The 13,092-nt window shown below is 31.9% G+C and overlaps 1 protein-coding gene across 1 annotated transcript in view; it reads left to right on the forward strand.

Annotated features, from left to right (window-relative positions):
• Window positions 1-186: 186 nt before the first annotated feature.
• The window catches only part of LOC106673420, a 90,990-nt gene continuing 78,084 nt past the window's right edge, over window positions 187-13,092 (forward strand). The window contains exons 1-4 of the mRNA XM_024225148.1: window positions 187-323; window positions 7,889-8,057; window positions 11,153-11,341; window positions 11,399-11,569. Coding sequence (XP_024080916.1) covers window positions 322-323; window positions 7,889-8,057; window positions 11,153-11,341; window positions 11,399-11,569 — 531 coding nt within the window. The 5' untranslated portion in view covers window positions 187-321. The remainder of the gene's footprint in view (window positions 324-7,888; window positions 8,058-11,152; window positions 11,342-11,398; window positions 11,570-13,092) is intronic.

Genomic DNA, 13,092 nt, shown 5'->3' on the forward strand with positions numbered 1-13,092 from the left:
ATTTTTTTCTGAAGTTATTGAATAATCTGCAATATACAACTTTCAACGATAAACAACCCTCGACCCCTGGTATAAAAATCACATAGGATATTTTAGACAGAATTAGAAGGGCAAACAGGTGAATGGGCCCCCATTCGCCAACGACGGCGTGGGAGGGGTCCATGCCTCGACGTCCACAGGTGTTTAGTCGTCGGCCAGTAACTCGGGCGACTGTGACACAGGATGGCCATTCAAAAAGAGTGAGGGTTCGTGTTGGTGACCTCACTTCGAACTACCGGCTTAGTTTTTGGATATAAACAAGGGATATTATTTAAAAGAAAAATGTGAGTTTCAAACTCAAAGACCTATGATACACTGTTTGTAGAAAGCTTATGCTTTTTTTAACATTGCAAATTTTTTGGCTTTTTTACTCTCCTCAGCTTAATAAAATTACTTTTTTATTTAATAAATGTTTATACAAGTATAAACTTAATTTCACAACATTTGATTTTTTTTCTCATGTTACTTTTAATTATTTCAAGCTTCCGTACTAAGTTTGATTGTATTTTATGTCTAAATTTTGACTGACAACATACGAAATAGAAATAGGAAAAATGAAAAACGAACTCCTGAAATTCTTGGCAGCTCATGAAACACGGCGTTGTTTAAAATAGATGAAGTGAAATGCAGCCGGCAGCCTCAGGATTACACAAACGTTGATTCCGGTTTCGTATTGTACAATGCGACGTGACTTTCCCTCAGTTGCAAATATGTCGTGAAAAAAGAAGAAAAATAAAACATATTTATACCCGAGAAACTTTACTGGCTTTCAAAGACTGCAAGAAATCTTCAGAAACAAACATTTCCCAGTGTAAATATAAACACGTTGACTGCTGCAGCATTAAAACTTCAATCGGCCGTAAAATATTACCCGCTAATGAAAAATCTTCTTTGACATCTTTCAAAATATAACAAATCAAACTGTAAATATTTACATTAATTTTTTTCACGTGCAAACAAACCAAATATTGATATAACATATGTATCATTATAAAATATAATCATACCTCGTAACAAGATTAACTTGTGTGCAATTTAAAATAAATTATTAAACAATTTAGAAATTCATAAAATCCTTAATTTTCCATATGATTACAAACAATGTTTGTTTTAGGTGAAGAAGGGGGTGAAAAAATTATGACCATATATGAATATTTTGAGAATTATGTAGTTGTGTACGTTATAGCTAGTGTGTAGGACAATGTAACAATTAAAAATATCTATTTCACAATTATTGTAATAATAATAACAATAATAACACATGCTTTATTAATGCAAAATGTTTACAAAACGAATAACTAATTTCTGTAATAATTTAAACACTGTTTTCTATTTTATGCTTTTTGGTCCGTTTTAACACAAATTTACACGGCAATCCTTTTACCTCAAATAAACCACTACTTTTATAAAGCTTTACACAAGCTAATGAACAATAATTAAGCGTATAATTTAATCATCCAATTAAGCTTGAAACAACTGAACGATTTTATGACAGATGGTTAGGCGATTTCTGCTCCTAACGCAATCAGTTCTTAAAAAATATATTCACTTTCCCAGATACTCTTAATACATTATTTTTTATTACCATCCATTAAGGTGAGAGTATTCGGTATGCCTACATCACACTGTACACCTATTTCATAACTATCCTAATTGAAGGTGGATGTGTACTCAATATTCCGCCATTACTCTACAAATTCTCGCCAATACATACATTCACTTTCAATACGTTAAGAACATAAAAAGCATTGTATACAATAGAAAATCTCCAAAAATCGGAACAGGGGTCCCCAGACACTCGTTGCTCAAGCCCTATTCTTCTCTCGGGTGGCATTCGTACTCGCTCTCTATATGGAGCCAAAGGAATTACTCCGTTCAACTAGATGGGATACATCGAGCAACCTTTCTCAGCATGCCGGACATTTATGCGGGCTTTGGCCTAAACGTAAGTGTTCGTGTGTCAACCACACATGGCCTATCCTTAATCGGGCGACCCGGTCTATGAACCAGATCCTCCGAGGGTCACCCACCGATAGTGCTATTGATACGCAGGGGTTTCTCTGCCGGTCCGGCCCACTGCCGCTGTTGTTTTCTTTTAATGTTGGTTTTTAATAAACATAAACTAGTGAATATAAAAAAATCGATATTATGACCGCCTATGCTTGGCCAGAATGAAAAATTTCGATTTCTTAATGAAATAATATTAAAAATTTCAAATCACATTGAATCTTTTAGTATTAAGGCTTTTAAATGAAAAGCAATAAAATAGCAGACGCAATGACTAATTGTTTATCCGAAGGGTTCTTTTTAAAGATCAATTAAAAAAATCATTCTTTTTCACATTATATTTTCTGTGATACGGTTAGGGATAGGGATAAAAGAGGCGGCCACAATGCGTTTGCACCTCGACCTGAGTAGATCTATTCTGCTCCCCTGTGTTTTATAACTCACTGGCCAGCTTCAGGTTGTTAATCAACCACCATATTCAGCGGCTCCTAAGTTTAGGATCTTCTTGTGGATTTCCTGCAGTTGCAAGAATTTATACCTACATAGACGTTCACGAAAACATAAAATGTGTTCTGCGGTCTCCTCCTCATCCTGGCAAAATCTGCACCGTGTTTCTTCTATCTGTACTCCCATCCGATGTATGTCTTTCTTAAGTGGCAGTATTCTGTCAGGAGTCCAGCCACAATCCTGGTCATGTTGCGTTTGCCTTTCAGTAATTCCTTTGTACGTTTAGGGATCGCCCTTCTATGAATCTCTTCGCATGCTTCAAGTCTATGGTATTGTTCCATCAGGTTTTGGGCTCATTAAGGATCCACTTTGAGATCTGGCTCTTTTGTGGCAAGTTTGATACGGTTACTGAGTATCAATATACAAAAGCCATCACTGAAAAGAGTTCTTCCTGTTTTTTGTTATGCTGTAACAAAAACAGGCGTTTTAATATCACCTTCCACCAAAACAATAATGTCAATATTAAAAACGATAATAGTTGGCAGAAGTAGAAAGCAAAAATGAAAGAGATTTTGGGAAGAACACCACCAGATTAAATAAATATTGAAAAAAAATCAAACAATTGTTGCTATGCAACAATTAGTTGGTCTGTCCACGATTATTTACTGATGTAATCTGAAATTGACGTGCTAACTTTTACTGACTGTAACAAATATATTATATTGTGATATGAATTTGTATGAAATGTACAATGTGACTTTTTCACTTTTTATTGATTATACATTTTGGGTCTAATGGCAGGATGAAAATCGTCTAAATAGCAACTAACTTCTTTATTTTTATGATATATTTATTATTAATAAGATATTCGACAATATTTTTATAAGATTCTTTTATGTCAACTCCTTTGAAAAAAAAAAAAAAAAAAAAAAATGTTTCCTTGCTCTCTTTAGAACCAAATATTAAAAAGAGATATAGAAACTTTTGGATCTCAAATTCATACTATTAACTAATAGCAATATCAAATCTATGCTTATATTTAAATCTAACGATTGATACTAAAGAATCGTAGAGAATGTGTAGCGGTTTATGTTGGGTAGGTTAGGCATGCAAAAATGGTATATGTTGTTTAAGATGTAACATGTTGATTTTTTATAAAATTTTTATTCCTGTTCGCATAGCATAACACGTAGGCAAAAATGGTTCTAACAAAAAGTTCAAACTGTTTCAATAGTGTTTAAAGCCGACGAACTGAAATTAACGGTCACTTGTAAAAATTGGCACGATGCTGGGTTTCTAAACCGGTCCCGTTTCCACATTTAACTAATTTAAACTAGTATTTCGACCACTGGAACCGCCGAATCTGCACTTTTTCAATGGTTCAATTCGATGGTGTTTTGTATTCGAGTTTTCATTCACTGGGCCACTCGCTATATTTAATTACAGACTGCTGTGTCCATCTATGCCAAGTCGATTCCACGCTTCGCCTCGCCCTTTCGTCAAACTAATCAAGAACAAAATTTATATTCGTTTCTTGCCCTAGGGCAATTTAAAACGAGCTGGATTATTAGTTCTACCGACTGGTTCAGTACGTGTGAATCATGTAGCTTAGTCGTTCCAAATCTTTTTGGTCTAACAGACACGAAAAACGCATCGGAAACGCAGACCGCAATAAGAAAACTAGTAAACAACCTTTTCAAAATTTTCTCACGCGTTCTTGGCTTTTCACGAGTTTTAGAATTAGCAAGAAAACTCAAATCGACCGACCTCGAAAATCAAGTACTTCTGCCGACTGCCACATGGCGGCAATAGACGTTCGCACTCGCGTCATCTGTTCAAGTTAGTTTTTCCCAGTTCGGATCGAACTACAATAACATGTTTAAATTGTTTACTATGCTAGACAGATCGATCTGCTATAAACATAACAATTTTTGATGCCATAACAATTTTTATCCTTCAGTGAAGCTTGACAAAATGATTTGATAGATTTCACCAACGTATAATGTATTATTACATAAAATATATAATTAACGCGTTGAAATAATATACAAAGGTAAACATTTTAAAGCCATAGCAATTTTTAATCCTCAGAGAAGCTTGATAAATCAGGATTGGATAGGTTTCACAACCGTGTAACATATTATTATACAAAAATATAATTAACGCGTTGAAATAATACACAAAATTAAAAATTTTAAGGCCATAACAATTTTTAATCCTCAGAGAAGCTTGATAAATCAGGATTGGATAGATTTCACAACCGTGTAATATATTACTATATAAAATATATAATTAACGCCTTGAAATAATACCCAAAGATAAACATTTTAAGGACATAACAATTTTTAATCCTCAGAGAACCTCGATAAATCAGGATTTGATAGATTTCAACAGCGTATAATATATTATTATATAAAATATATATTTAACGCGTTGAAATAATAAACAAAGTTTTATTTAACCAAGAAGATAATAATATAAATTATTACTTCATTTAATAATATGATATTATTTAAAACTTATAGAGGTAATATAAAGATTTATATGGCAATTCGAGCAGTTTACCAAGAGGAAACAAAATAATTAAAAAATGGAGTTATATTTGAAGGTTTTTGATTTAAGTTTGCATTAAAATTAGTCCAATTTTCTAGAAGAAGAAAAAAAATACGTTTATTCTTACACATAAGTAACAGTTTACAATATATTTAAAATAAATTTTGGGCATGTCAAAAAGCCGTATGCCTTAGTTCAGAATTTTTGATTATATCATAATTTAATTTATTTTACAGTTGTAATATTAAAGATGAATTTAATTAACATAAAAAATACGTAAGGCAAAATAATAATCTAAACTAAAAATCGTATTTTTTACACCCGGAAATACAGTAGGAAGTTAATCTTACAATAGGAAATAATATTAAAAAAACTAATGTACTAATTTAACAGCGTGCAACAAAATTAGTAATTAAACTCCTTTATATTAAGTTGTAATTACTATTTCCATGTAGAGCTGGCGAAATCCGGCATTCACAAAGGAAATGATGAAGCATTAAAATCGCTCCTAGAACATTATAACCCGGAGAGGATCCTTCCTCAACCCGGGCAAATAATTGAGAAATAGTAATTCCCCTCTCAGCTTGAACTACCTCAATTGAAACAGATTCAATCCACATTCACTGCAGCCAAAAACACTGAATTCCATATATGACTCCAAAAGTGTTCTAGACAGAAGAAAGTGCTCATACTGCATAGCCATCCTCCCGATGAACTATTCCTATTTTGTTAACCTAAAGAAAGCTGAGTCTTCCACTGAGGCATATGTCTATGGAAAGATCAAACATACAAGAGTTATTGCGAGCCAAGATACCCCAGGATTCAAACCAGAGAGCCCTACGCCTTACCAACTCCCTGGCTACAGCATTTACAAATCGATGACCCGGAAGTGACAACACCCTTAAACAAAATTTAAAATGCAGGCATGTATATGAGAAAAATGGTTCAACAGAGAAATCAATTTTAACCACATACATGCCTGCATTTTAAATACACATAAACAGGGCTAGAGAAAGTATTGTTTGTAAAGAAATGCGTTTGAAGCCTTTCCAAAATCTTGTAGCAATTATAGCCTCAAATTTAAGCTGCGTAACAAATTATGGATCGCATCAAAGTTTTGTAAACCTGATATTTTGTTTGCAAAGTCACGTCGTTTTGTTAGAAAAACACTTACCAGATTCTGTTCAGCCCCAGGTTAGCCCTAGAAACCTTTTCATTGAGACGTGTTAACGAGATTCCCAAAAAATTCTATGTTGTAACAACCTACTATTCGAAGTACAAAGGGAAAAGTATGGGCTTAAAAAACAGCCTAGTTTAGAGCTATAAGATAGTATTCTATACTCTTAAATAAATCGAAATTTTTTATATATTAAAATAAAACAGCAAACAATTTAAGTTCTTTCCAAAAACAAATTCGCTGAACACTCCAAAACGATGTATTTGAAAAGAAGACACTGTTTCAATACATCACAAATTTAACTTTTTCTTCTGATAATTTATATTTTTATTTGACTGTTGTAGCAATGAATTCGTTTTATAAAATAAGCTTGCAAGTTGTTTTCTTGTTATAAACTTTCGTTTGACAGAAAAGAAAATGTAAATCAGCGAAAAAACATATACTAACAGTAAAAACATTTTTTTCTCTTAAAATTGCAGGTTTTAAATATATTTGAAATGGTATTATTATGAAACGATCTATTTCTCTGAGTAAACATTGTACTGTCTTGTATTTTTAATATGTAGAGATATATTTGTTAAGCATTTTTTGTTAAGGATGTTTTCACATTGGTTCTTAAACATCTCTCACCTTCAAAGCCTTCCTCTTAAGGAACAGGTGTAAATGAAGATAAACTTAACCCTTCGATGAGAAAAGAAACGTGAAACGAATGAAATGCAAAGCCATTTCGGTCACGCTCGCAGGCAAGGGCTAGACAAGGGTCAGGAAAAGGTCGTTGCCTTTGGTCCACGAATAGGACAGGGCCTACGGTCGTATAGTCTCAGGATCGGGCCATGGGCCAAGACAAAATGACCGGTGCACCTGCTCTGTATCACATCTTACTTATTTGGAACAATAGGTTTTCAACCTCCGCCCTTAGGTGTAGGTCTAGGGCGATTCAATCAAGAACGATATTAGGTCAAATAATAGGACAAGTGTGGAAATTATAATTTAATAGGAAAATGATTTGATAGATTCGTCGGCCAAGGAAGCCATTAATTGTGAATAAAGAGCCATGTCAAATAGTCTAATGGTCAAACTTTCATGCACGGTGGCCTTTTATTTAATTTTTAGGCTAAAAATGAAAATCCATACAAATCAAAATACCAAGACCAAGTGTAGTGATAATGATGTTCTTCATCAACCTGATAATACACGAAATAAATGATAAAAGGGCATACAATTTATAAATAAGTCAATTCTTTAGGCATTTAACATTTCCTTTTCATGAAGGCTAAAGATGTAAATTACTGAAGATAATATTACAATTTGTTTTCTATTCTTCTTTTTGGTTTATTTTCTTACTTTGTTTTTAATTTCTTTGTACTTCCAAGGTTAATCTAATTGAGATTTATTTGTTGTATATTGCCTATGCATTTCGGCCTGTGCCTTCAGGTTTCTGTTTACGACTGTTAAGAGCTAGAATATCATACATCATGTATGATTGTATGATGAGATGATACTTGCTTTCTATATGCAGAAGAAAAAAACAGTCTTCCGAAAAAAAATCAAATAATTGTGGCAGGCTTCGTATTTGAAATGTGATTTTTTTTCTAACGCTTGAAAAACCTACATCAAACTTTTTCATCAGATTTTTCAGTTTTTCTGCTGGTATTTTTTTTCCAGGAATAACGGTTCGTGCAAGGTGGACAATACTGTGGACGCAATTTCGAGCCGCGTTGCTGGAGTCACGGCGCTTACGGACCAACTTGACGAGGACTTCTTCCCCAACGAAGAAGTCATGGGCATCATGTCCTTTGAGCAGATGCTCAAGAGTCCGTCGCCATCTCTTCAAGTAGGTGGCTTGAAAATAACTTATTCTCCTGATACATTACTATTATCAAAAAAGAACTTTGAAAAACATGCGTGAAGTAAGTAGTGTTTATAGGCCTCAGACACATTCTTACAAATTTATAAACAGAAATAAAATCAAACTTTGAACAAACCATGAACTATAGACAAAATTGTTTGTAAAGAAATCAAGAAATTGGTACATAGGTTGTGTGATGTACTAAATTAACCAAACAGTTGGGTTTTCTAAATATTTTCATCATTAATTAAATAACCTTGAAAATATAGAATAAATAATGTTTTTTATAATATATACGTTCAATTTTTATGCTTTCTTAGAAGCTCTTTAGATAACACATTAATTAACTTGTTGATGTTTGTTGTTCAAGATTGAATTTTCTGTGTGGTGTTTAGTGACCGTTAGCCAATTATTATTTGGAGATCGTGAGGTGCGGTCTGGTATAGGTTTTAGAAAAACATTTTCTTTATCGTGCCAACGTTTCGATCTTTATTGAGATCATCTTCAGTGCTAGGGATTTATAAACATTGGTTAAATTTTACATATACATGTAGGAGGTGAACATTTAAAAAAAATCCTTTTAGCATTGTATGAATTCATTTTTTTAATCTAAAATTTTCTAGAATTGTATAAATTAATTTTTATTTTTTTTAAATCTAAAATTTTCTATCATTGTATAAATTCATTTTTTTAAATCTAAAATTTTCTAGCATTCTATAAATTCATTTTTTTCACATCCTACATGTATTTGTAAAATTTAAACAATGTTTATAAATCCCAGACCCTGAAGATGATTTCAATAAAGATCGAAACGTTGACATGATAAAGAAAATGTTTTTCTAAAACCTATACCAGACCACACCTCACGATCTCCAAATAATCATTAAACTTTCTGTAGCTATTTAAAACGCCTTCAAAACTAAGAATACTAAACCCGCATTACTTTTGTGTCTTCAATGTAGTCTAACTTTATGATCCTTACGAATAATCTGGTTCTCAGTTTGATCTGAATGAAAAAAAAACTCTATTAATATCTGCCAAGCTTTCGATTTATTTTAAGGTCATCAACAGTGCAAAACTATGAGACTAGCCCTTGTTGGCAATGTTGGGACAATCTATTTCTAAATTTGTAACCATTTACTAAAAACTCAATTATGTCAATCTGTAGATATCTTTAAGATTGTTTTGCCCTGATGATGATCTTAAAATAGGTCGAAAGCTAGGCAAAGAAAAATTAAATTAAAAAAGAAATTTTTATTTAGACGATACTGAGATCCAGATTATTCAAGGTTCACGAAGATAGACTACATTTAAGACATAAAAGTAATGCGGGTTTAGCATTCTTAGTTCTGAAAGGCGTTTACAAATAGCAATTCCTTTAGAATTCTAAGAAAAATGAAACCAATATAATAAAACGTCTTAAATACGATCAATCTTTGAAAAATTAATATGTATGTAAAAACACCCGTTATATAATAGGTGTTTTATACAGTTAACAAATACAGTGAACTATAACTTTGTCAATCATCTACGGTAGTAATTCATAAAAATAGCACGTTGTGTTGCGAAACAATATATCCTGAGCTGTCCTAATAATAAGAACTAAGGTAACATTTGATGGATTGCCGAGAGCAAAGAACTTGGGTGCTCTAGGTGATATCAAAGGTAGGACACAAGCATAAAAAGTAGTAATCTATCAACCTAACAACACAAATGCAATAATTTATAGTGAAAACAGTTACAAAAAGAAATGGAAAGTATTCATGTTTTCCAAAACATAGTGAATGAACGTCTAGCTATCTACAAAATTGAAGATTACATTAAATGATGATTATAGATACCTCAGCTAAAAAATAAAGTCAGTATTCTATTGCGAGATTTTTTTTTCCAAAAATGGTACCAATCTTGATCCAAATTTTGTGTAATCAGAAATCAGAAAACCATGGAAGTGTTTCTGATGAAAAATATTTTACAAAACGAAGATACAAAAGATCACAAATCGTGTAATTACAAATAATTTAAGGTAAACACAAAAAAAATGTAAAACAATTTAATAAGTGTAGGGTCAGACATCCAAAACTATTTTATCACATATCACAAACAAACACAGAAGCACAATACTTTAAGTTTATTTTCTTTCTTTTTTAAATCAAAGTGACGATTCAAAGTTAAAAAAAATGATAAAGCTGTAGCTCTTTCTTGACTTTATCAACATTTTACTAATCTTGATTTTCCGTCAAAATTACCCTGTTTAAATTTCAAATTAACCCTTTTTAACTTCAAATTAATAGTTTTTAATTTCAAAGCAACAATTTTAAATTTCAAATTAATCTTTATTTTCAAGCATTACAAAAAATTAGATGGTATTTTCATACCTGCTATTGATAAGCATGTAAAGTAAAATTACTGTAAATTTACGAATTTTCAAGAATTATTTAATTTTATTAAGCATTTAATTTTTATTTTTATTAATTTTTATGCGGTAGTTTTTAAATTTTTCTTAAATTAAAAAAAAATTATTTTTATATTTAATTATACATTGCTTTTAATTTTAATTGACATTATATTGTACGTAGTATTTATAATTGTAAGAACCCATTTTATATTTTAAAATAATTCTAAAATTAAAAGAAAAATCAACTTTTTGTAGCTTTTTCCCATCATATTAACCCTTCTTAACTTCAAATTAACCTTTTTAAATTCAAATTAATCCTATTTAACATCAGACAACCTTTTTAATTTCCGAATAAACTTTTTTTACTTCAAATTTTCTCTTTTCAATGGTTAATTTTTTATTGGGATTTTTTAAATTCCCGAGACAACTAAATTTTATTTTTGGTCTAGTTTCTCAGGAAATTCCAAATAATAAATATAAGCTTAACAAATTCAAATTGAAAATTTTGAATTAAAAAGTAGTAATTTGACAAAAAAATAATGTAAGATTTCTAAGATGTAAGAATTCTACGTAAATGTAGAAAATTGTTCTTAACTTTCAAAATAATAACTTATAGCTTTTTTATATGCAGCACAAGTAACTGTCACCGCTTTCGCTCATTTTTAATTTTATTGTTTTTTTGCAGGATTGGGATTTGAGTTTGGAATTAGAAACTTCTGTCGACTGCGGTGAAAACGGCGGTCATGATCGCTCGAACGAAGAGGAATTCTGGACTGTGAGTGAGTGTACATGCACACCAGAGTCGACAACTTCGTCATACTACACAGCTGCCGAATTTGAACACTCGTATTCAAAACCCAGCTGGCCGAATGAGGTAATTTGACAACAGTAACACCTTGTACGGAATACCACAGCATCTTCATCATTTCAGGAAAGGAACGAAGTTGTGGAGGTCGTGAAAACCCAACGGCTAAGATTTTCAAGAGAGGGCTGCACCATCGATACAGAAACCACAGCCAAATCCATCAGCCAGGCTTCATCCGCTGCCGATGAAATGAAAATGCTCGCGACTCTGCAGGAAGAAACTTCCGACAACGAGGAGGTCGGTCATAGAAAGCGTTTTAGAGCTGTTTGAATTAATATTACAAATAATAAAAAGCATAAATAGGACGACTTGCATTCATTTACATCTTCCTTTAAAAGCTTCGCTAACAAACATGAAGCAGATTATTTTAAAGTGCATGAGGATTTTGCTACATTGACTTAAGCAAATACATGTTTTTTTACCTTATTGGTTCTTTTATATCTTTTTATTTTTGAGTTATAGAACTTCTTTTTTATAATCTTAGTAGATAACAATAGCAGATTTTATGCAAATAATTATTCATTTAAAAATATTTTATTTTTTCAAGAGTACGGCTTAAACATGTGTGTAAATGAAAAAATATCACCCAAACAAAGATTACTCTTATTACTGCAAATTTTTGTTGTATATTTATTGATCATTTCTTGATTAACAATAAGGGGTATTTAAACTTTTTTATATTGATAAACATTGCGTTGAGGTGGGCATAGCACCTTCGGTATCTCTTTTTTAAAGATCCTGTGATGTCGAAACGCAAGAACAGACTCGATCAGTTCAACCGTTAATTTCCAAATTCTATTTTCGCTGGTTCAGTCTGCTAGAAGTTTAAATTAATATAAAAATAATATTTCTAAATGCATACAACAAGAAATAAACATATCTTTAATAGCTATGCCAATAGAATTGATAAAAAGAAAAATATTGACACAATTTAATTTTTTATATTTGTGCAAATTTTCAAATCGTTTAACAATCAATACTGGGCTTCATCTTCCTTCCCTTATGAAATTTTTTAAATCTACATTTTTTATGATTAATTATTTGGGTCCTTTATGTTAGCAGTTGATACTTTGAGCAGCTTTTAAATAAGGGTATTTTGATGACGGCATAGATATTAATCTGATCAAATAATCACAAAACATGTTTAGTGATACACTTATCGCAAGGAGGAAATGTTTTGGAGTGTCTAAAAAATAAAATAAAATAAAAATAAACCACTAAAGTTTAGCCTAATAAACAAATTCCATGATGAACTTGGGACTCGCCTATGTGCTATAGGTATAGAACCAGGGATACAATAGCTCGCAAAGGGCGCAGTATGCCAAATTACTCCAAATAGTTATATGTACAACTCCTCGGTTAAGTATAACCGATATAATACAAGACATTTGAAAATGGTAAAAAGAGGGAAAATTCGAACAGTTGTAGGTTGAGATGGAGAGTTGGTGTCCGAGAGGATCGAAGTCTCGATAGCTCAAGTTGCAGCGCAAGCCGCAAGTAGAGGCGCATTTAGCCGAAGGTCGTGGGTTCGAATCCCGTCGTGACACTGACGTTTTTATCTCAACCAAGACCTTATATAGAAAGAACAATTAATTGATTGAAAGAATTAACTTAGTCAATGGTCACGTAAATGAATTATTAATAAAACTTTAAGGTTAGGAAAAAAGCTGTGGTTTATAGTATTTAAAGATGGTCTTAGGGATAGAATTATTGATTCTCCTGTATTTATATGTATGCACACAAATGTATATATTATTAGG

Source organism: Cimex lectularius, unplaced genomic scaffold (assembly GCF_000648675.2).
Source record: "Cimex lectularius strain Harlan isolate CLEC.00 unplaced genomic scaffold, Clec_2.1 scaffold15, whole genome shotgun sequence".
Taxonomy (NCBI): domain Eukaryota; kingdom Metazoa; phylum Arthropoda; class Insecta; order Hemiptera; family Cimicidae; genus Cimex; species Cimex lectularius.